Raw genomic sequence first — 24,486 nt, 5'->3', positions numbered from 1 at the left:
AGGGCTGAGAGAGATTCCTGCCTGCAACCCTGGAGAAGCCACTGCCAGTCTGTGTAGACAATACTGAACTAGATAGACCAATTGTCTTGACTCAGTATATGGCAGCTTCCCATGTGTAGGGTGTGGTAGGACTGTCTCGGGACATATTCTTCTCACTCCAGTTTTCTTTTAACACACCCACACCTGCCCCATTTTAAAACAAGTAGGCCACAAAGTACTGCACTACTGCCTGCTTCATTTGCTTGGACATTTTAGTGGGCATGAACAGTCTTTCCAAATGTCTCTTTTCCAGCTTGTCTTCAGAAGGCTGAAGCAACATTTCGCCATTCCTCACAGATGTGCAGAAACGAAGTCAGTGTATCTGTGCCTTAACCTGCAGCATGTGCTTTGGCTCACTCCTCTGAAAGGTTGAGACTATTTTTGCCAAGATTCTTCTTCCATAGGGCAAGCATCTCTGGAATGGAATGTCTTGTTCACCCTGCCTTTTGCTTGTTGCACAGTTTAATATGGATTCACGTGAGTTGATATATATATATATATATATATATATATATATATATATATATATATATATATATATACACACACACACACACACACACACACACACGTGAGTGAGAGTGTGAGAGAGAGAGAGAGAGAGAGAGAGAGAGAGAGAGAGAGATCTGTGGCATAGATGTCATTTGCTTCTATGTGAAATATCCTGCTTCAAAGCAGAGGGATAGACAGGTTTTCCCAAGTCTTTTGCAGCCCTATTACTCTAGGAAATATCTATTCAGTGTGGTCATGACAAACAAGGGACAAATGGAAAGTTTTGATTATATCTTCAAGATTGGAAAGTTTTCTTTCTCTCAAATGGAAAGTTTTGATTATATCTTCAAGATACTTCTAGACAAATGTTATACGTGCCAAAAACGGAAGTGTGAACAATAGAGATGGAACCATTTTTGCCAACCCCACCTTCCCCATGCAGCCCACTGCGTGCATCCTGACCCTCACTGTGCATGACTCTCAAACATATTTTCAGGAGGCACAGTGGGCAGCAGAACTAAGGGGAGGTCATTGCTCCTCCCCACTGTGCATATGGTACACTTCTTGGCACACAAAACGTCTGTCTGGATGTCCGCCGCTTTAGTTGTCAAACTAAAAATACATAATACAGTGCTTAAAAGCAGGCATAAAAGATTTGTTTCTTTCTAAAATGAGATGATTGCCTCAAAATTTCTAGCCTATTGTGTCTCAGTGCCATATTGTACCAAGTAGCGGAATAATTTTGTACTAATAAATAATGTATGATGGATATAATAACTTACTCTGCCCAGAGGGCTCATTGGATGCGCAGCATAATCTGATGTCAAATTATAGTGTGCAGCTTCACTTATCATGTTTATTGGCCGGTCTTTCTTTTCTTCCGATGTCATAGTTGCAGCCGTCCTGAAAACAGAATATGCAATAACACTAGAACCTGCTGTGTATGCAGACTGCATAAAGCATCGCTAGCTGTTCTTTAATAAAGGCTCTATATGTCACTTCTCCAGTTTCCCAGCAAGCAAACTACTAAGCTGCTGGGGCAAATCTAATTTCACAGATATTTAAAAGGGGAAAAAACAAACAATCTAGTCAGTGGCTTCTCAACAGATCAAGGTTTAAAGAACAGCATGACAATTCAGCCATTTCGTTTACATACAGAAATGAACTGTCCATGTGTACAGCCAAGCTTTTGGCACAAAACAGTTCCTCCTTGACAATTCTCCATTTTTCAGAACACCTTGCCAGGCTTGTGGTCCTGAAAATGACTGAGATGGCTTGGTAACATGTATGAATATGAGATCCACATTCTCCCTGGATCATGCTTGTAAGTAAATGATATACACAATCTGTATTGGCAGAATGTCTGGCCACTTGAGTAAGTCAATTGTGCACAATCTTTAAAGACAACTGCACAAAAAGCAAGTTATTCAATGATTGCTGGTAGCTGTACAGCCTTTGAGATGAAGGCAGGCATGCTTAGAGCGATAAAGAGCTTGGTAAGACTCCCCGTGCTTCCTGCATCCTTTGAGCGGATAACCTCTATACCTTGAGTTTTGCCCCAGGCAGCAAAACTTTGTCACTGATGCTACTCAAACCACAACTAGAAGGCGAATTTAATCACTCCATTTCCCTTCAGGATTTGAATTACTTGAATCATAGCAAAGTCACAGCAACCAAGAAAGGTGATACAGGAAGGCAGAGTACAGAGGGGTATGGCCAAGTCAACAGGGAAGCCGGGTGGTCTGCGTAAGCAAACATATGAGATTAAGGAGGTCACTGGGCTGAGAAGGAGCAAAGAAGAGCAGGAGAAGCCAAGATAAGAGGATGAATCTGGAGGGCAAGGATCCAAACTGGTCTGTGAATATGATGGAATATGGTTCCTAGACATGCGTATAGTACATGTCTGGCGTGTACAGACTGGCATGTGACTGGAATAGTCAGAAAGACGAACCACAATTTGACTTACTAATGCGTCCAGATATTTTGCCAATACAGATAGTGTATATCATTTACTTACTAACATGATCCAGTTGAGTGTGTATATCATATTCATGTGTGTTGCCTGGATCCCTTGTTCATCATGTCTGTTCAGAAGGATAGCCTGGGGATAAAGAGCAAGCTAATGGTTTACATTAGGGGTTCCTAACCTGTAGTATTCCAGATGTTGCTGAATTACAAGTCCCATCATCCCCAGCTACAATTTATTGTGCCTGGGGATGATGGGACTTGCAGTTCAGTCGCAAGTGGAGTACCACAGGTTGAGAACTCCTGATGGAACCCCTAAGGTGGGGAAGTGCCTGCAGAGGCAGGCAGAGGCATTAGCAAAATGAGAAAGGTTAGGTTTGCTGCCATGATGCATCCACATGCAGCGGGGCCATGAGGATGCTCTTCGTTATCACCTTTTTCAAGAAGTACAGTATCTTGATGCAGGGAGGGCTTTGGGGATTTTGTACAAAACCTCCAAGTTTGCAGTTATTCGGCCTGTATAGGCAATAAAGTTATGCCATTTATAATCTTTGACAAAATGGTGCTGTTATAACTTGCTTCAGGAAGGAGACAAAATTTAACAGGATACAATGAACAGTGTCTCATACAGCACTATTTACAGGAATCGTGGAACCTTACTAAAATCAGCATGCCTGCTCTGTTAGCAAATATGATGGTGCAACACACCAACACCGACCGAGGAAACACAAACTGAAATAAGCGACACAGATTTGGGGCAGATGTGCTTTGTTTTTTTAGTTGTACCTCAGAAAACTGAATGTAAGCTTTAGTTTCTTTATGAAAGTGTACAATGCCTATTCTGAGTAATGGACTGAGCAGCACGACAATGTATTTGTTAATTTAGCATCTGGACATAAAATTTTTAAAAATTCAGTATGTGCTCAAAAGCTATAGCAATGTTGAGCATCCTAGCAGGTGCGTTGCATCTGCTACTTGAAATGGTCAAAACATGCAGTCAAATATGAACAGTGAAGTTATTACAATTTTTGGTTTAGCATAAATGGAAGAGAGAATTCCATGCTAAGCATAAAAACCCATGTTATTTGACTATTACGAGAATGTGTGTTAACCTATGTATACATGGGCTGACTCCTGCTGAATTGAGAACAAGAACCTCTCACTCCCACTACTGAGATCACACCATGATACAATTGAAAGACTGATCTACGTAAATGCATTTTGGGTAACATGAAATATCTGAAGGCAATCAAATGATAAGCAGTCAATGGACAACTGAACTACTCAACGGACCAGTGACCCAACCTTAGTGTGAATAGCTGTTAATTCTGTATTCATGGAGTAGAACAAGTAACTTACTGTTCATTGACAACGAATATGCAGTTGTCCTGTGATGGTTGCCCTGTGACAGGATGCTTGCAGGTCACTTTTCGTTCATTATGACTAGAGAGACACAAAATAGAGGAAACACATAAACACACAATTCTTTTTGCTTGCACACAGCAAAATTCAGAAGCAGCAACCGGGCAAATCTATCACAAAACCTTAATTAATGCATACGTGCAGCTTCTCACAGTGACACAGTAAGAACAAGTAATGATTCTCGAGGCAGGGTATTTTAAACTCAAGTGTTCAGCAATCCTTAGAGCTTAACATAGAACATTTGTGCTAAAACATTCCTGCTCTGTCCACAGTAAGCCTCCTGTTACAAGTTCATTTTTAAAAGGCTTCAGCTGATATATTAACTCATGGCTGCATATAACCATTCGTGTGCAATGGCTACAAACACAACTTTCGATGGACCAGAGTCTAGTCTGCAGGCAGAGAAATAAAAGGGTTCTTAAAATGGGATGTGCAGACTCCACTAATACTCCACTTTGTCACAGACTTCTCTTCTTCACGTACAAATCCCCAACACAGACTGGTGGTGAAATAACTGCTTCCTGTTATGTATGTACTATACACATGTCTGCAGAAAAGTGAAAAGCTTTGGCAATACTACCATGCTTAGTGTAGCAGCATGATGAAGTTGGTACACCAGCGTGGTGTTGTGGTTAGAGTGCTGAACTAGGACCGGGGAGATCTGAGTTCAAATCCCCATTCAGCCATGATACTTGCTGGGTGACTCTGGGCCAGTCACTTCTCTCTCAGCCTAACCTACTTCACAGGGTTGTTGTTGAGAGGAGAAACTTAAGTATGTAGTACACCGCTCTGGGCTCCTTGGAGGAAGAGCGGGATATAAATTTTTTTTTTTTAAGGTGTAGCAACAGGGTTACAAATAAAAGCTAGAAACTGTGGTCCAAAATTTGGCTTAGCCACATACTCACTGGGTAGTATCCAGGCTAGCAGTTGTGCAAGTGAAAGAGTTATGCTCGCACAAAGGTGAGGGGGATTCTCCCCCCTCTTCCCTCAGCAGCCCCTGTGCCCTTCAATATCTATCTATCTATCCATCTATCTATCTATCTATCTAGGTAGGTAGGTAGGTAGGTAGGTAGGTAGGTTCTCAAACCCTTGCTAACCGGGCAAAGAGGCACCTTTTTAACATGGCGATTCTCTTTATTTAGCAGGGGGAGAGTAACTGGCCCTATCCACCCGCAGCACAGTGCCTCCCGTGACTGTTGCTGGTGTCTGTAAGCCCTTTTGGGGACAGGGATTGTGAGCCCTTTTTGGACAGGGATCCATCTTATTTATTCATTATTTCTCTATGTAAACTGCTTTGGAATCTTTTGTTGAAAAGCAGTATATGAATATTTGTTGTTGTTGTATATCCCTGAGAGTTGATTCTCAGGATGTATTTTGGGGGGGCACAGGGGGTCAGGAAAGAGCACTGCAACAATCATTCACCCCTCCCCACCTTGCACCTTGGAGGCACCTCCAGCCTCAGAGGAGAGATGCCTCTAAATACCAGTTGCAGGGGAGCAAGAGCAGGAGAGAGGGCATGCCCTCAACTCCTGCCTGTGGGCTCCCCAGAGGCATCTGGTGGGCCACTGTGTGAAACAGGATGCTGGACTAGATGGGGCTTGGGCCTGATCCAGCAGGGCTGTTCTCATGTTCACAGCTACTAGTCTTGGTGCTGCCCACTGTGTGCCAGTATCTCAGTTTCTGTGCTCATACCTGTGACACAAGAGGGGAAATTGCCCTTCTCACAAGATTGTTGTAAGGCTTACTGACAATCTAACTCAAATGCTTTGAGTAATTTGAAAAAATAAAGGGCTTGTTACCATTAAATAGATAGATAGATAGATAGATAGATAGATAGATAGATAGATAGATAGATAGATAGATAGACAGATAGACAGACAGACAGACAGACAGACAGGATAGATAAATAAAATCCAGAGGTGTTTAAAAAGTACTCATAATACAACTGGTTTGATACTTGTGCACTGAAACCCATTTTAAAGCCCCTTTCAGGCAGATGGTACAATTGGAAAAATCTAGCCCCACAGTCAACACTCCCAGAAGCTGAGGAATTCAAATTGATGTTTTAAGTGCACATCACCAACTTTTCTGACACACTATTCAGTCTTTGAGTCATTAGAGGAAAAACTTGCTTCAAAATGCGGCTCACCTTGAAAAACCCCTGGAGCCTTAACTTAATCCTAACAATTCCCTGGTTAGTAATTTTGATAAAACTCTTAGATCTTAATCACTTTGCAATTTCACACAGTCGTGCTCTAATCATAAGTCCCTAGCACACAAAACCTACTGTACAAAATTAAAAGCTTTGTTCCTCAGCAAGGCGCATGATAAAAGCCACCCATACAAACGAAGGAGAGGTATAAATGCAGTCTAATTTCTTACACAGAAAGCCCTTGCTTATGCCTACTGTGAGACACAAAAGTGGGAGCAAACTAATGCTGACACTGATCTTGGCTAACAAGCATCGTTCGCAGTGTTTATATTGTAAATAAAGGAGAGATTAATGTCTTCTAAAACTTCTTTTGGGAAACTGTTTCTGTATTCTGGGTATGCATTATTTCTATATTATTCTAAATCCAAGAGCGAAACCCATTGCAGGATTATCATCTTGCAAATCCCCAGTTTTGGAGCAGTTCTCTTGTTTTCTTACTTAGGATTCAAAATGTACTTGATTTTGGTACCGAAAAATATGGGTCCTTTTCCCGACACGTTTCATATATTGGCTAGATTTTAACTGATTTTAGATTTATAGAAGTTGCATCCCTTGTAAAAGAATTACCATATGCTCAAAATGCATCTGTAATAAAGGACAATATTCTTTCTGCACAGCCTTTCTACAATAAGTGACCCACACATTTTGCAACATCTTTTAAGGACTACATGAGGATCTGCCTCTCTTTCATGGGTGGTCCTACCGTAACCCAAGGTGGTCACAACTTTTGGGTGATAGGAGACACAGGAAAATGGGACAAAGCTCTCCTTTATAAGTTCTATGGCACGTAGGGCTCTTCCCCAGTGTACTGGTGCAGTTAGTCTGAAAGTAGTTTACTTTTCTCGCTGCACTAGTGCTTCTTGCTCTAGGTGTCCGCCATTACGTAGTTAATATATATAATGTAGTGTGTACATATGGGGGAAGGGAAGAGAAGAGACACCTTTGTCACTTACTTATTTTCCTCTTGCAGCACCCAAATGTCTTAAGGCCACCAACCAACCACTTTTCTTAACTCTGTCCTTGTGGTGGTAGAAAGTAAGTTAGTGGTGTGCTGTTTTATTTCCTTAAACTGTGGCAAGTGTCCCAGGGCCCTCTGACAGCATGACCCTTCACTGTCTGCCAACTGCTCAAAGAGAAGGGCGGCTGCTATTTTAAGTCTAGTCCTGTTCTGGACCACAAGTGGGCTGGGAAGGCCTTCTGGCACCTACTTTACATTTTCATCCTGCTCTTCCTCCAAGCAGCCCAGAGCAGTGTACATCTTTACATTTATCCTCGCAAGCCTGTGAGGCTGAGGTAAGTGACTGCCATGTAAGGAACCCCGGTAGCCGAGCCAAACTTTCACTCCTTAGCTTTGGATACCTTGTGGAACTTCTTGTGGAAGCTAACCAAAGAATGTGCAAGGAGGAACATGTGGCCTACACCAGAGAGTGGTAGATCATAAATTCTGTAAATAGGCCCTGGCCAGATATCTGTTGATAACAAGGCGCCATGATGTATCCCAGTTACTAGATGGTCAGAGTTGCCTTGAGATACCATTTGTATGTGAATCTAGAATTATCTGGCTTCCCCTAAACTACAACTGGACCACAAAAGGAACAGGATATACCATGATGAAGGATTCATGACACAAGGTCATTCTAGATCAATACAGGCTTGGGCTTTCCAAATTGTTTGGTAACATTTCAATAAGCAACAGCCAATCCAAACCCTAGAAAAAAATAAGCAGCTTCTCTGAGTAGGGATGTGTGAACAGTCCAAGGGAGGGTTGGTTCTGCATCAAACAGGTTCAGTTCGACCGTTCCGGGGTCGAACCAAACTGCCCCCTGTTCAGTCTGACCTTGGACCAACCCCCTCCGGTGGTTCAGGGAGTTTGTGATTCTCCCCCCCCCCCCCGCCGCACATGAACAAATGGCCTCTGTGAGGCCTGGCATGGCCCAGGGCCTCGCAGAGGCCATTTGCGCATGTGTGGAAGCCATTTTTAAAATTTTTATTTTTTTAAAAATGGTGCCACCATACGAAGGCCCGCGAAAAAGGTCTAAAATGGGCCGCGGCAGTGATTTTGAAGGCCAGTGGGGGGAGGGAGAACCTTCGTGGACCCTCCTGTGGCCTAGAGGAAGCCCCCCCGAAGGGGCTAGAGGTAAACTGGGTGAATGGGCAACAAAATGGCAAATGTAGTTCAATGTTGGCAAGTGTAAAGTGATGCACATTGGGACAAAAAAACCCAACTTCAAATATATGCTGATGGGATCTGAGCTGTCGGTGACTGACCAGGAGAGGGTTCTTGGGGTGGTGGTGGACAGCTCATTGAAAGTGTCGACAGCGTGCGGCAGCTGTGCAAAAGGCCAATTCCATGCTAGTGATCATTAGGAAGGGGATTGAAAATAAATCTGCTAATATTAGAATGTCCTTATACAAAACTATGGTGCGGCCACACCTGGAGTACTGCGTACAATTCTGGTCACATCTAAAAAAGAACCTTGTAGAACTGGAAAAGGTGCAGAAGAGGGCAACCAAGATGATCAGGGGCTTAGAGCACCTTTCTTATGAAGCAAGGCTACAACACCTGGGGCTATTTAGTTTAGAAAAAAGATGAGTGCATGGAGACATGATAGAGGTCTATAAAATCATGCATGGTGTGGAGAAAGTGCATAGAGAGAAATTCTTTTCCCTCTCACATAACACTAGAACCAAGGGTCATCCCATGAAATTGATTGCCGGGAAATCTAGGACCAACAAACAGAAGTACTTTTTCACACAATGCATAACCAACTGGTGGAATTCTCTGCCACAAGAAGTGGTTACCGTCAACAACATGGATGGCTTTAAGAGGGGTTTGGATAACTTCCTGGAGGAGAGGTCTATCATCGGCTACTAGTTGAAGAGCTATAGGCCGCCTCCAGTCCCAAAGGCAGGATGCCTCTGAGTACAGTTGCAGGGGAGTAACAGCAGGTGAGAGGGCATGCCCTCAACTCCTGCTTATAGGCTTTCAGTGACATCTGGTGGGCCACTATGTGAAACAGGATGCTGGACTAGATGGGCCTTGGGCCTGATCCAGCAGGGCTGTTCTTATGTTCTTATGCTGTGTGGTTGCCAGGAGTCGACACTGACTTGACGGCACAATCTTTCCTTTATGTATTGCACCCACCTATCCACCCAAGAGGGAGCAACTTCTTTGATGTTTTCAGGCCACTTTTCATAAGGTCACCATGAAACCAACAAATTACACTTGGTGTGGTGGTGTGGTGGGATAATGTCATACTACATAACTTGGATAGCTCTACAACCGGCCTGCTCAACTTTGGTACCTCAGCTGTTTTTAGACTACAATTTCCATAAAACCAAGCCATAGTGGGTTTTGTAGTCCTAGGGATTATGGGATTTGTAGGCCAACATCTGCAGGAGGGCCAAAATTCAGCAAGCCTGCTCTACAACACTGTCTGCTCCTACAGTGCTACCTCAGTTGTAAACACGATTTTCCTCACATCAAGCTCAAGGATGTAAATGAAAAGGGCCTCTGGTAATCCATGCTGAATAGTTCAAATATATGTAATTCATTAATCATTAAATAAAGTAGCTTTTAAACACAATGGGGTTATTCCAGTTCTCCAAAAGCCAAGTTTCTTCTACTCCTTTACCACAAAAATTTAAAAACAGACTTTAGCACTGCAGAAACCTCCCAAAGCACTCCTGAAGCATCCTTGTAGTCCCCCAGGAGCATGAGCTGTGCTTCATTAACCTTTCATCAGTCACTACATACACAGATTAAAGAACCTGTACGTGAGTAGTAATCGTTTATCACTGCCCATAGTAACCCACACAAACTGGACTAAAGAGGCAACCACTTCACTAATCAACTACTGCCATTCCTCCTCAGGTTTGAATACTTTCCATGTTCCACTTGCACAAGAACTCAGAACCGCAATTCCATCTTCCTACTCCAGAGAGCCTTACATACAAACTGAGCTGAGAGAGCCCTAACCCATCCAGGTCTGCCTCTTTAAGAACCCTCGGAAAAATAATTCAAAAACCTTCCTTGACAGCTTGCTTGTTTGCTGAACGGCAGCCCGATTCTATGCTCCGTTGCACAGCACATAATTCTAGAAGATTCTCTAGCAGGTTAATTCAGCCTGGAATTTAAACCCAGTTTCCCTTGTCCTATCCAAGGTAGTCAACATGTATTATCTCGCTTCTTGATAGCCTTTTAATTCCATGAAAGCTGTCAGCATATATCACACTTAGACATCTAGTCTCTGGGCTTTTATTCCCACCCACCCCTTTTGCGTTTGGTGTCACTATGTAGAAATCCGCCTCCTTTTTAATATACAGAATTAGAAAGAGCAGAGATTAAGTACAGAGATGGATTTCAACATTTTTTATTATCAATGCTCAATTTTTGTTCTGGTCACTCTAGTACCTACCTTCTTAAAAGCATTTGGTACAGTGAACTATTTCAGGGAGCGAAATAAGCCCGCAAGAATATACTAACTCAGAGCCAAGAATTCCTCTAGGTATTTCATTGGTATGCAAGACCATTCGCCCTCCAACTCAATATGTAAGCTGTAAATCTATACACACAGAGACATGAAGCCTTCAAAAGTGGGCACAGCTGGGTGAGACATGTCTTCACCAGAAAGCAAGTGACAGCTTGCATCATAAATCCTCTTACCGGCAGACTCTTCGTTATGAGGCCACAGACTCATCGTTGCATTTTAGCACAAGCTATTGGACTGCAAATTTATACAGCTACATCAGTGTAACTATGAGTTCATGTCATAGGCTCCAACTGTCCCTGTTTTCCACAATCTGTCCCTGGTAAGTCACTGTCCTATTTTTGCCTCTTGGAGATACCCTGTTCAATTTTTCTTCAGTATTCAGGTTTCTCCTGAGAGTCTCTGGAAGTCACATCTCCAAGGAGATGGACCGATGCATCCCATCTCTAGTGCACCCACATGTAAATGGGTGCGTGCGCAGCACTAAAGTGCTGTGCCGCACACAGCATCTGGCAGGTAGAATTGTTAGCAATCTGTAATAGTGGGGGGCTGCAGCTCATCTGCTTTGGTATCTGGAATACTCAGTATATGGCAGCTTCCTATGTTCCTATAATATGCTCTGCATACACTTTACTATCCATTTTCCCTTCGTGGCCTGCTTCTAGTGAGCATGTGGAGAGAGGGCATGCCCTCAGCTCTTGCCTGTGGGCTCCCCAGGGGCATCTGGTGGGCGACTGTGCGAAACAGGATGCTGGACTAGATGGGCCTTGGGCCTGATCCAGCAGGGCTGTTCTTATGTAAAAGTCTGATCTCCTTTTCCACATTGCACTGAGGACAGACATGTATCCCCCGAGAGATCCCGACAGCAAGGCCTGGACCACCCAGGGAAGGTTTGGTTATCAACTCAACATCATCCTCAGGTTTGTTTATTTATTTATTGGATTTCTGTACCGCCCTTCCAAAAATGGCTCAATGCTGTACTTCCCACTCACCCAACCCCTGACAGAAGAGTATAGCAAACACTCACTTCTAAGAGATAAACTTAGTGACCTTCTAAGGTTGAAACTGAGTGACCCCAATAATTCAGTAACAAGCTACCTCCTATCTTCACAACCCTGCCTCTTCATCTGCATAGCACCAAATGGGTCTCTAGAGTATGACAAAATACTGAGGGGGGGGGGAGAGAGAGAGAGAGGGAGTGTGTGTTTTAAAGAGAATGTGAGCTACTAATAATAACATTCTCTCGTTGGCTAATTTTCAATTAGCCTATCTCAAAGCTTAATGGATTTTGAATTATAAAGTTTAATCTTCATTAAGCCGACAAAGTAATTCTTAAATACTATTTTTATTTATTCTAGAGTATTTGCTACTTTATATTTTTCCTCTTCATTTACTTAAGGGCTAAAGATTGTACATTACTCCAAATACCATTAAAGGTATTTCACTGTTTTTACAGTAATTTCATATACAAGAAAAGGATAGATGTGGCGCTCCTCCATTTACAAATACGTTTGGAATGAGAGTCCTAAAATGAAAGCAGAGACAAATGGAGCCAGAACATCTAGACTCCAGTATACAGAACTTTCCATTCTGTAACCAACATGTCTTTTAAATTTTACTTTTGTATTCCAACATTTCCTTTTCAATGAGGCAAATACAGTACCCTAAAGTGAATATGGGGGAATATATAATAAAATATATATTCATTGTATCTGCTCGTTTGTGGCTGCACAAATGCCTTCCATTTTGCAAAAGAAATCACTCCAGATAGCATGTGCAAGCCTTTTCATACATTCAAACGTATGAACTTTTTTCCAATTAATCTATTTAAGAAAACAGTTTGAAAGCTTTGTGCAGAAAGGTTTTCCGGGAACACAGATGACTATCGGGCTCTACCAGCAGAATACTTAACTAGAAAGACAACAAAAGAATCTTAGAACGAACACCAAAGTAATTGAATTCTCACACAAAGGTACTCATTTTAGCTGTTAAACATCAGGATTCAAAATCCACATTAATCATCTCTCCTGCTCCCACACAATTTGATATGCATACTCATGATAATAGGTTTCCAATTTGTTGGATAGAGTTGAGGAACCTAATCTAGGAAGGTGGTACTTTACCACGTTCATCTAAGCTGGGCATTTCTCTTCTTTCAAGTGCCCGGTCGGCCAGATGCTTAAAAACAAACCCTAATCCTTAACAAAACAGCTGGATAGACATATCAAAACCATAGATGGCATGCTGATCACTTCCCCGAGGTGCTGGCATAGCATCCAGGTTCCTCGAATCTGCACAAGTACTGTGGAAGTACATCAAATGTATCCAAGGACCCTTGTGCTGAGTGAGTGCAAGTACAACTACCATTAGGGAAGGATGACGAGGAGAGCCACTTCTGCCCATCAATTAGCCTCATGCTCTTTTAACAACAAGGAAGAAAAATCTGGTAGAATGAATCCTCCAGGTCAGAACTGGAAGAGCGCCATCAGCCAGCCCAGGAAATGACAGAAGGGCTCCTATTACCATCTACATCAGGGCTTCATGACCTTGGCCCTCCAGCTCCCTTCATCCCCAACTACTGGGCATTGTGGCTAGGGATTATGGGAGTTGTAGTCCAACAACAGCTGGAGGGCCAAAGATGTGGGGCCCTGACCTACATCCTTGCCTATTTTACATATGACCTCCTCTTCAGTTCTCTACCACAGTGCCCTTAGTTAGCATATGTTTGCAACACCTTAACTGGGGGTAACCGTTCTGTCTAACTGCCACCTTTTTCCCCTGGTGACCTCTGTGGAAATGCTCATCCCATTCCATATCTTTTTGAACCCCTCATACCCTACCATAGAACTAGAATTGTAGTTACCTAGTGGAGAATCCTGTAAGGATAAAACAAAGCATTCACAAGCACGCTCACTAAAAATTTCCAAGAACCACTAAAGCATATTATGAATATTTTCTCAAACACTGAGATAAGCCTGAGAAACACCTAGCTCAAAATATAGTGCGACTACATAGTTTTATGCCACCGAAAAGAAAAATCTTACAAAACGTTTTTAAAATGTGCTTGAAGATCATTCTGTTCACAGATTTTAAAAGGTTAGTCGGAAGTTGTAGACTTCAGAAGCCCTTAGAATCAACCCCCCACCCCATTTTCAACATTCAAACTGAAATGAAAATTATTTATTATGGTTGATAATTATATATTAATCTAATGTTATATTCATAACAGCACACTACAGGAAGAGCAATTCACCCACTTGAATTATGCTAAATATGTTTTTTTCTCCTCAGATAGGAGCTGTTTCCTCCATATAGTTAAACACAGATGCCTTGAGACACAACCAAAGGTCATATTGGGCTCACAACTCTACTTTTCTCCAGAACTGCATATTGGGCAGACCTACAAAAGCCCAGTACATGTCCTTACAGTAAATACATGTAAGCCCTCAGGACTGAATTAAGAAGTGCAAGTTTATCAATTAGCCTAAGTCAGGGCTTCACAATTACGGCTCTCCAGCTATTGGACTACAACTCCCATCATCCCAAGTCAGAGTGGTCAATAGTCACGGATGATAGGAGTTTTAGTCCAACAACAGCCGGAGGCCCAAAGTTGTGCAGCCTTAGCCTAAAGAATAATTTGCGACACTTCAGCATTTGTGAGTTGCCCAGTGAACAATCTGTTATGGGGGTGGCCAACAAATAAACTTGTTATAGTGGGTTTATTATTATTATTATTATCTCTTGTTTACACAGTCAGACAGGTGTTATTGACTGGTTTGTTTTATCCAGACATCGAGTCCTTCCCAAGGACCTGGGATGCCAGAATTTTATCATCAATACTGTTGGTTATTATAGATATCGTCGCAAAATATAGGCTGTTCCCAGTAAAGCTGCTTTTGTAATTGGCTGATGGTGATTTCTGTGGCCCCTATGGTGTTGAGGTGCTCTTCAAGGTCTTTTGGGACTGCACCTACGGCGCCAATAACCACTGGGATTATTTGGGTCTTTTTCTGCCACAGCCTTTCAATTTCAATTTGTAGATCTTTGTATTTGGTGATTTTTTCTATTTCTTTTTCTTCTATTCTGCGATCCCCAGGTATTGTTATGTCGATTATTTTGACTTGTTTTTCTTTCTTCTCGACTACAGTTATATCTGGTGTATTGTGTGGCAGATGTTTGTCTATTTGTAGTTGGAAGTCCCATAATATTTTTACATCTTCATTTTCTTCAACTTTTTCAATTTTATGGTCCCACCAATGTTTGGCTACAGGTAGCTTGTATTTTTTGCAGATGTCCCTGCTACTTTGTCATGCCTTTGTTTGTAGTCAGTCTGTGCGATCTTTTTACAACAGCTGATTAGGTGGTCCACTGTTTCATCTGCTTCTTTACAAAGGTGGCACTTGCTGTTTGTTGTGGATTGTGGATTTTTCTACTTTTGCTCTTATTGCATTTGTTCTTAGTGCCTGTTCTTGTGCAGCCAGTATTAAACCCTCTTTTCTTTCTTCAAGTTGCCATTCTTAAGCCATTGCCAGGTCTTGGTGATGTCTGATTTTCCACTTATATTGTGTAAATATTGACCATGCAGGGGCTTATTTCTCCATTTTTCTGCTCGGTTCTTGACTTGTTCTTTCTTGTAGGCCTGCTTTCTTTCATTGGTGTTGAATAGTTTCGCATTACTGACCATTTGAAGTGCATCTTCTTCACTGTCCTTGATATATTCTTCAAGGCCTCTTTTCTCCTCCTCTACTGTTTGATGGACTTGCAGCATTCCTCTTCCACCTGAGCTGCGAGGGAGGTAGAGCCTATCTACATCACTGCGGGGGTGCAGAGCATGATTGATGGTCATTCTTTTTCTGGTCTTACGATCTAGCATCTCTAGCTCTGCCTGGGTCCAGTCTATTATTCCTGCAGTGTATCTGATAACAGGTATAGCCCAGGTGTTTATGTCTTGTATGGTGTTTCCGCCATTGAGTTTGGATTTGAGGATTTTTCTAACTCTCCTGATGTATTCACTTCCAATTTTTCTTTTAACTTCAGTGTGTGCAATGTTATCAGCCTGGAGAATGCCCAAGTATTTGTAATGTTCTTTCTCTTCCAGGTTCTTGATCTTGCTTCCATTGGGCAGTTCTATTCCTTCTGTTCTTCTTATTTTTTCCTCTGTTCATTAGTAATGTAGCACACTTGTCTAGTCCAAACTCCATTGCTATATCGCTACTGAATACACGGACAGTGTTTAGCAGTGATTCGATTTCTGACTGGGACTTTCCATACAACTTCAGATCGTCCATGTACAGCAGATGGTTGATTTGACTTGATGTTTTAGATGTTTCGTATCCAAGGCCTGTTTTGCTTAGTATTTGTGAAAGTGGGGTCATGGCGATTACAAACAACAGAGGGGATAGTAAGTCCCCTTAGAAAATGCCTCTTCTAATGCTATCCTGTCCAAGTGTCTCACCATTGATTGTTAACTGTGTACTCCACATGCTCATTGCTTTTTTAAAATAAATATCTGAATGTTTTTGCTGACACTAGTTGTTTCTAAACATTTTAGTATCCATGTGTGAGGCAATGAATCGAAGGCTTTCTTGTAGTCAATCCATGCAACACTTAGATTGGTTTTTCTTCTCTTGCAATTTTCTAAAATCATTTTGTCAATCAGCAGTTGGTCTTTTGTGCCTCTGGTGTTCGGGCAATTTCCTTTCTGTTCAACTGGAAGCTGTTTGTTAGTTAATAAGTGTTGCTATTATTATTATTATTATTATTATTATTATTATTATAACTGTGGCAAAATCCTATTTGCCACTTGGATTACCAAGATCTTCTGGGGAATATATGTTCATCCCAAGATACTTTGGGTCTCTGCATAGGTGCTCTATGACTGCAAGATCCAGTGAGGAGCTGCATTTATGAAACGACTACAAACATCAGCGATGGGGCTTCTGTATCACCTCAGATTTCAACAGAAGCAGTTTGCATGTTTAACTGCTGGTCACTGTGGGATGTACAGGCCTGCAGCTCAGTAGAAGAGCCTCTCCTTTGCATCAAGTCAGTCCCGGGTTCAATCCTGGGATCATCAGGTAGGGCTGGGAAAGGACTCCTGTCCGATACCTTGGAGAGCTGCTGCCAGTCAATGTAGACAATACTTAGCTAGACAGACCAATGATATGACTTGGCAGAAGGCAGCTTCCTATGTACGTGAGCATGTGAGTCAGTCTGTAATAACTGCTTGCATCACAACAGGACATGAGATTTAAGTTTTTACTGGCATTTAGAGACCTTTCTGTAATCAAGGGTCTAAGAACCCAATCCCATTTTGAAAATATTAAGTTCACAGGTCTCAGCTGCAGCAAAAGCTAAAATAATAGCATGCTAGTGAGAGCTTACAGATCACATACTGATGGGCAAGCAGAAGAGTACTAGCCTTTAGCTGAAAACTCCTAAGGTTTTGTTAACCAAAGCTGATTAGACGCCTTAGCAGGAAAGGGGTGAACTGGCATATAGCCCAAATACCAAAAATCTTTGTGAATAAGTTAAAGGTAACTGGCCACATGCAGGTATAAGTGTTAATAAACCTCAAGAAAAGCCTTTGTTAGGAGAAGATGGATCAATATACACCTTCTGGGCTTAGCTGTTCCACTGCTGGACCTTAAAAAGGAAAATGAAATTGCCACATATTTTCATCTAGAATATATCAGGAAAATGGTATATTCTTCCACTGAAACCAAGCAACAGTGACCATACGGAAGTCAGCATCTCCCACTCCCTGGATCCTGGAAATTTTTCGTGACAAGCTTTGGCATTCAGAAAATAGTCATTCTTTGAACCAATAAAAGGCTGAAAAAGTGATGGTTCCAGAAAGAGAACAAATGAATGAGAAAGAACTGGCATATACATTCCCATGGTGGTAAATGATCAGTGAGAGATACAAGTCATTCTGACAGGCAGTTCAATGGATTGGCTTTTGGTAAACATTAGGAAACTTGGGAACACGATTTTGATCACCATTTCCCAAGCAGTCAAGCTTCATTATACTCAGTTCAAAAACAGCTGCTTCAGTAAGTCAATGTAGGATTTAACTTTTTAAGGGAACTCTCCTGACAACTTAAGTTTGGTACAACTGCGGAAATGTTTATTCCAAGGGTTAAAAGAAGTTTAACTGGACCCTTGAAGCACTTGGTAAACCTCCTGCTGGCCAAACTATTTCCCAGTGCAATGCTTAAAGCTCTGTGATGAGGCCATTAACTGAAGTGGACTAAATGCTCTTTCCCTATTTAGCCAGCATTGCCACAATTCCATTTTGCCTCACATAATTTCAAGGAGGTTGCATGCTTTTATAGAATTGATTGATTAAGTGCTGTCAAGTCGATGTCGACTCTTAGCGACCACATAGATTTTCTCCAGGGTGATCTGTCTTCAACTTGGCCTTTAAGGTCTCTCAGTGGTGCATTCATTGCTGTTGTAATCGAGTCCGGCCACCTTGCTGCTGGTTGTCCTCTTCTCCAAATTTCCCCAGCATTATAGACTTCTCAAAGGAGCTGTGTTTTCGCATAAGGTGTCCATAGTATGATAGTTTGAGACCGGTCATTTGTGCCTCGAGTGAAAATTCTGAATTGATTTTGTTTGTTTTCCTGGCTGTCCATGGCAACCTGGTATTTTAGAGAATACCATCTTATTAATTTCCAATAATTTTCTGCAGTATGTTCAAGCAGTCAAGAAATACACTGCAGACTAGCACTTGGTAGGGTTGCAATGAAGGCCTTGGAAAGGATATTTAAATGCCGTGATGTGTCTACACCTACAGAGATTAGAATCGGACAATGGTTTTTCCCATGACACTCTATGGATGCGAAAGCTGGACTTTGAAAGAGCAAGATAGAAAAAGCATTGACGCTTTTGAACTTTGGTGCTGGAGAAGACTTTTGAGGATGCCATGGACAGCCAGGAAAACAAACAAATGGATCATAGAACAAATCAAACCAGAATTTTCACCCAAGGCACAAATGGCCAGGCTCAAACTATCATACTTTGGACACATTATGCGAAAACCCAGCTCCCTTGAGAAGTCCATAATGCCGGGGAAAGTTGAAGGAAAGAGAAGAGGATGATCAGCAGCAAGGTGGATGGACTCGATCATGGCAGCAATTAATGCACCACTGAGAGACCTTAAAGGCCAATTTGAAGACAGATTATCCTGGAGAGAATCTATCTATGGGGTTAGTAAGAGTTGACACTAGATATAGATTTTATGAAAGGAGTTCTAAACGTTGATATTTGATGCCCATGCCAAAGGTGTAGATTCTTAAATGCATATTTAACGTTTAATTCAGTCAGTTTATTCTGGTAGATATAAATTGAGGTCCCAACAGCCAGTGCAAATAAAAATGTGTTAAAATGTTTCAAACTCACTTATGTTTGGCACGTGCCAAAACAGATCATTCCTTGAGAATATTGCTGTTTTCTAAGTGCCCTGGCTAGCCCTACAGGATGGTAGCCTCAAAATGGCCCTTTCTGGTGGTCTAAGTTGTTTCAGAGAGGTGTTTCTCCCTTTAAAAAGCAAACAGAAGTCTTGAGTATGTTTATTCACGAATGAGCTCAGTTAGTATATGTAGCATACAAGGAGTTGTGGTATGCAAGGACAAGGCAGAAGAGTAGAATCAGGAATATTAACTGTTTAATGAAATAGATATCATGTACAGAGAGGCAAGCGCAGTCTGCTTTTCAGTGCTCATGCTGCTGGCTGTTTGTTAGCTCCACCTCTACTCCAGCACTAGAATTCAAGAAACTAAAGCCCCATTCAAAAGCTGGCCTGGATCAAGGAATGGATTCACCAAACACACCACAGTATACTCCAAAATTTCACTAACACCCTCTAACTAAATATGGGAGTTGGTACACTCCAAAATTTTAACATATGGGGTTGCAAGACAGTTTAAAAAACATGGGAGGGGTAAGGACACACATAACACAGGGTATTCCGAATTGGTCATGGTTCCCTCTGTGCGTGCAAACACTTGTATTCCCATTGTAATGTGTTAAATGGCCTTCAGATATTATGATAGGACCAACTGTTACATCAGTGCCGCTGCCTACTTTCAGCATAAATTCATCCTGTTTTATGAAGAGCTTAATGCATTAAGCATTATTTGTTCAGAGTGCACTGTTAGTCTCAAAGCAGGCCTGTCAGGCACCTTACAAGAGAATTTTTTTTGACAACGTTTTAATATATAATGATCTGTTCAGATCACCTGTATGGAGGGGAGAGAAGCCTATCCATGTCAACAACAATTCATAAAGCTGGAGATATTTCAATGCCAACAGCAGGAAACAAACCCCTTTTAAAACATACATCTGAGAATGTGTCAGTGTTGTATGGTGCCTCTCAAGGGGATCTTGTGATGTGGAAGAAAATGTGACAGCGTCACCACCCCGAGGACTCTGTGGAAGTACACTGGCAAATTGTTTTTTTTCTTTCCCCTTTTCTTTCCCCAGCCCCTTTTTAAAATCCCTTGAACATCTTTAAAAACATGCAGTACAAACAACTTTGCAGCATCTATGGATGCCCAAGGTTAGAGCCGAGCAAATTACTTCCCTGCTGTGAATACTTAGATCCCTAGCAAATAGCAAACATAACCCTTTGTTGACCCACTGATGTTACAGCAAGTATTCCAAAAGGTTAAGCACCTTTTGGCCCGTTTGAATAATCGACCAAACTATTCCTCCTCCTATACAGAGCACCTGGCTTACCAGCTCATAAGCAAACAGGTTTCTAAATTCCGCTTCTTGAGGTCAAGAGGATAGGCGAGACCAAATTTAGCATGCCCTGCCTAGTTCCCTGGATGAAGCCACGGGATAATTGTTGTAAGCCTGTAAGAGAACATATGGCTCTTACACAAAATCGCTTCACTCCCCACTGAAATCCACCCACATCGGAAGTGGCATGGAGCAGCTGTTCGGCAATGGTTAGCAACAACACTGAGCAGTTCCTGCTGGGGCAAGTGGAGGGGTGACAAAAGTACGATTTATGACAGCATCCCACTGCAGAATGTTCAGCTTGCCTACTACAGTGTTATATTCACTCACAACTAATCACTTTCCTGCTATAAAAAAGAATCTATATATCTATTTATATATTTAATTCTCTAAGCTGGCATGCGTGCCCAGGATTTGGTGGCGGAACTCTCGTGAGAGTTCCTGGCATTGGGTGAGAGTTCAGGGCCAAAAAAATGGCGGAGGGTGGTGGTGGCAGGCTGCAAAAGGCCACAGGGCATCCTGGCCTGGCCAGGCCGTCCCAGGTAAGGGGGAGGCGGCGGCGGTGGCAAAGCCCGGCCTGGCTGCCAGGGTGGGAGGTGGCAGCCGGACGGACGGAGAGTTGAGACAGTGTTGGGGAAGCAGTGGAGAGACTGGAAAGGGGGTGAGTGGGAAAGAGAGTAGGGCAGGAGGGAGAGGGGTGAGGGAGGGGGACGGGGGCAAGAGAGTGGGGCAGGAGGGAGGGGGGAACAGCCGGCCCCAAAGAGCGCACAGATGCTCTGTGTGGGTCGGCTAGTTTGTACTTATTTCACCTTCCACCCCCCCTTTGCTAACTTCCTATTGACAATTACTTCTACAACCAGAGGCACTCTTACCCCTGGACTTCCAGGGGGAAGACCAGGACCTCCACACCCCCTGGGGGACCGCAAATCCTCTTTAGTCTGTCCTGGGTGGTGTGGTCGCCGTGCCACACCGCCAGCCCACACTGGGAGGCTGAACATGACTGTGACCTGAGTCAGGCAATGGAGACCTCTGCTTTACAGACAGAGAAGGGAGTGGGAAAAGAACTATGAAGGATATGTTAAAGGGGGCTCCAAAGGCCTTTAGGTCTAGGCTCCAAAATCACCTAGGTGCACCTCTGACTACAACACAAAATTGAGCTATACATTTGGAGATAGTGAAATCATCCTTTTATAATGGATGCTTTAGCATATACACAGCACTACAGTACAGTCTATCTGCATAACAGAATTTAACCATACACATTTGTACATGTAACTGGCTAACGTGTTTTAAATCCCCCTTCTCTCTCCCCCTCCCTCACACAGACACACACTTTGCAATTTGTGTGTAACTTTCCCAGTCTCATCCTCAAATAATTAAATACACAAAACAAAATCTTCAGTGCCTTCTCACCAGCTACACAGATCATCAGTCTCTGAAATATATTCTTGTTAAAATGATCAGCCAACAATATAAAATAAAGATGCAGTCTACCTTACTTTTCATGTTTCCTGTGGGAAGAGGTGATAGATCGCTTCTTTGCTTGCTCAGGCAAAAAGCAAATTAAGAAACAGTATATTCTTTATCTCGAGATCTCTTTTAACAGAGCAGTGTTTGCTAGAAACTCAACAGTTTGTTAATTGCTTGAAAATCTGCCAGCATTAACGTGACTCATCCACTCTACATCAGCAGCAATATGTTAGTCACAGAAGGTCACATTTTCTCAGAATAAGTGAAAATGTTGCACTGTTTTATTCATCTATGGGAAAGGAATTAATTTTTAAATGTAGAAGGTAAAATGCAATTCAGAGGGAGTTTGATTTCCACCCCCACCCCTGACAACACAGAAGCATGTATTAGTGATCCAGCATTTGCAATGGCTTCCTTCTAGCCTTCTGAGCAAAATTAAGGATGCTGATTTAGGACTACGTTGTCCTACAGATATTGAGACCTGGCACCTACATAATCACATCTCTTTCTTATGTCTTGATACTTTAAGGTCAAGCAAGAGCACCCACCTCTAAAAAGATCAAATTTGAACAAAAGGCACACTTAGTGGTTGCTCTCACCTCAGCTCTCTAAAGGCAACACACAGGCTGTATTTTCAAACTTTATTTAGTTTTTCGATTTAAAATATGTGTATCCCACCCTTCCAATATAATACTGCTCAGGGTAGCTGGCAGACAATGAAAAAACAAGCATAAAAATAAAATTCAGTTTAAAAACCAAGTCCCATTTACAAAGTAAAAATCTGCTAGAAACCAAGAATAAAACCTACAGTGCCTCTCTAAAAAGGCAGGTCTTTAAGCGTTTCTTAGAAACCCTGTGTGAGAGAGCATAGCAAAGTTCATCCAGGAGGGCATTCCAAAGCTGAGGGGCCTCAACCAAAAAGGCCCTGTCTCTGGTCCCTACCAACTGGATTTCAGTCAATGGCGGAGCCATAGGCAGGACCCGAGGGCCCTGGTGGGTTCATGATCCGACACATCCCGCAGCCCCAAGTCATGTAGGGGTTTAAAGGTCAAAAGCAGCACTTTGAATCCAGACAGGAAGCAAACTGGTAGCCACTGGTGTCGCAAGGCATTTTTATGTGGGCAAACATTTAGAGCCCAAAAGGTTAATCAAGGGTTTCTGTATTCATTAACACGGGTGTTTTTATATTTTATTTTTTAAAAGGGGCTGTGACAAACAACTGAGACTAGGAAAGCAAGGAATTTAGGAAGTAAAGCTGTGCTAGTTCATTGCTTGTCCTTGCAAAAATCAGTTGCTTGTTATTTATACAACTTCACTCTGTTCCGTAGCAAGTGGTACCATGCATTTGTTACTATTTTGCGGTGTTCTGCAGAGAAAAACAAATCTAATATTTTTTCCAATTGTTCTTTCACAAAATATATGCTGGTGAGAAAATTCATTCACCAGAGTCTATTATTGAAGTCAACTGAGAATTCCAGATGGTGATCCTGTAAGAGATTATAGTAAATTGAACCTCTTTTTGAATGCCTGTTTCATCTTGGCCCCAATCCAAGCAGTGCACTGCAAGATTCATGCACCCAACTGATGCATATCAAAACAGCTTCTGCAAGTTGTTCCTGTGTCTAAATACAATTGTACTATTGTGTGATATTTACATAATTAATCTGCAAAGTGCTACAGTCCATTAATTTATTGGGGTGGGTGGGTAGAACTGGAGATTAACTGTGAGTAGAGATCAAACTGTTTGTACATATATGGCGGCAGTAGAATCATCTACTAGAGTCAGGATTTGGGGAGAGAAAGATGTGGATCACCCACATGACAGACATTTAGCCAGTGTTGCCTTTAAATTTGTGTACAATTCTGAACCCCACAGAAATGCAATTAAAATGTAATGCTGGGTAATGGTCTATTCCAACAGCCGGAGTGTGATTGTACTGTAACAATAAGCACTCCAGAAAAAATCTCCAAGGCTCAACAGTTTGCCTTTTTACTGGCAATCTGGTCTGGAGCTCAGAAGATTGTTTTAGCAATATAGTGCATTGTTTGTTCAATCAAATATGACTTTATAAGTCATAAAATAGGACTTTATAACTATGAATTTCATTCGGGCAACACTTGCTTACGTGTTGAAAAATCAGAATTTACCCTCTTCATTAGAGCCAAAGATTTGAAGGTGGGAACGAGACTTTTTAAAAGGCAAACTTACTAGAACAATACACTCATTTGAACATCACACAACAAAGCAGAGGGGTCATGGAGCGATTTAATGGGTTTGCATTTACATGAGACTAAAGATGTGCTGCCAAATCAGGCATGGCCTCTTAATGCAGTGTAGGGTGAATAGTTTTGCAGTATACAGAAATTAAGTAAGGTCTGAATCTTTGTGTAATGCCCAAATACACAAATAGTGATTGCTTAACGGTAATGAAGTCTATACTGACTAAAAATTTTATACCGCCCTTCCAAAAGGCTACTTGTTCCTCTGCCTTTTGGGGGGGGGGGTAGGAGGCAGATTTGGAGAGTCTCAGTGGATCAAGATTCTGCATCAAATGTCATTCCATTGTTTGTGTGGGGAATTGGTTCCTGGAGTAGTAGAAAAGGTAGAAATCTCATCAGATCCCCCTGCCCCACCCCCAGCATTTC

At 42.1% G+C, this 24,486-nt stretch overlaps 1 protein-coding gene across 24 annotated transcripts in view; it reads right to left on the bottom strand.

The window, feature by feature from the left end:
• PLEKHA5 (pleckstrin homology domain containing A5) overlaps window positions 1–24,486 on the bottom strand; it is a 261,638-nt gene that overhangs the window by 94,896 nt on the left and 142,256 nt on the right. For 23 of the 24 annotated variants that reach the window (XM_053252354.1, XM_053252356.1, XM_053252355.1 and 20 more), the window contains 2 exons: window positions 3,856–3,939; window positions 1,314–1,434 (listed from right to left, as the gene is read on the bottom strand). In XM_053252354.1, the coding sequence (XP_053108329.1) occupies window positions 1,314–1,434; window positions 3,856–3,939 (205 nt within the window). Of the gene's footprint in view, window positions 1–1,313; window positions 1,435–3,855; window positions 3,940–21,869; window positions 21,889–24,486 lie in introns of those variants that run through there. The other variant, XM_053252347.1, reaches the window with a different exon arrangement.

The sequence above is a fragment of the Hemicordylus capensis genome, chromosome 5 (assembly GCF_027244095.1).
Source record: "Hemicordylus capensis ecotype Gifberg chromosome 5, rHemCap1.1.pri, whole genome shotgun sequence".
Classification (NCBI taxonomy): Eukaryota; Metazoa; Chordata; class Lepidosauria; order Squamata; family Cordylidae; genus Hemicordylus; species Hemicordylus capensis.
The sequence above is the reverse complement of the archived record's forward strand: the minus strand, read 5'-3'. Positions and strand labels throughout refer to the sequence as shown.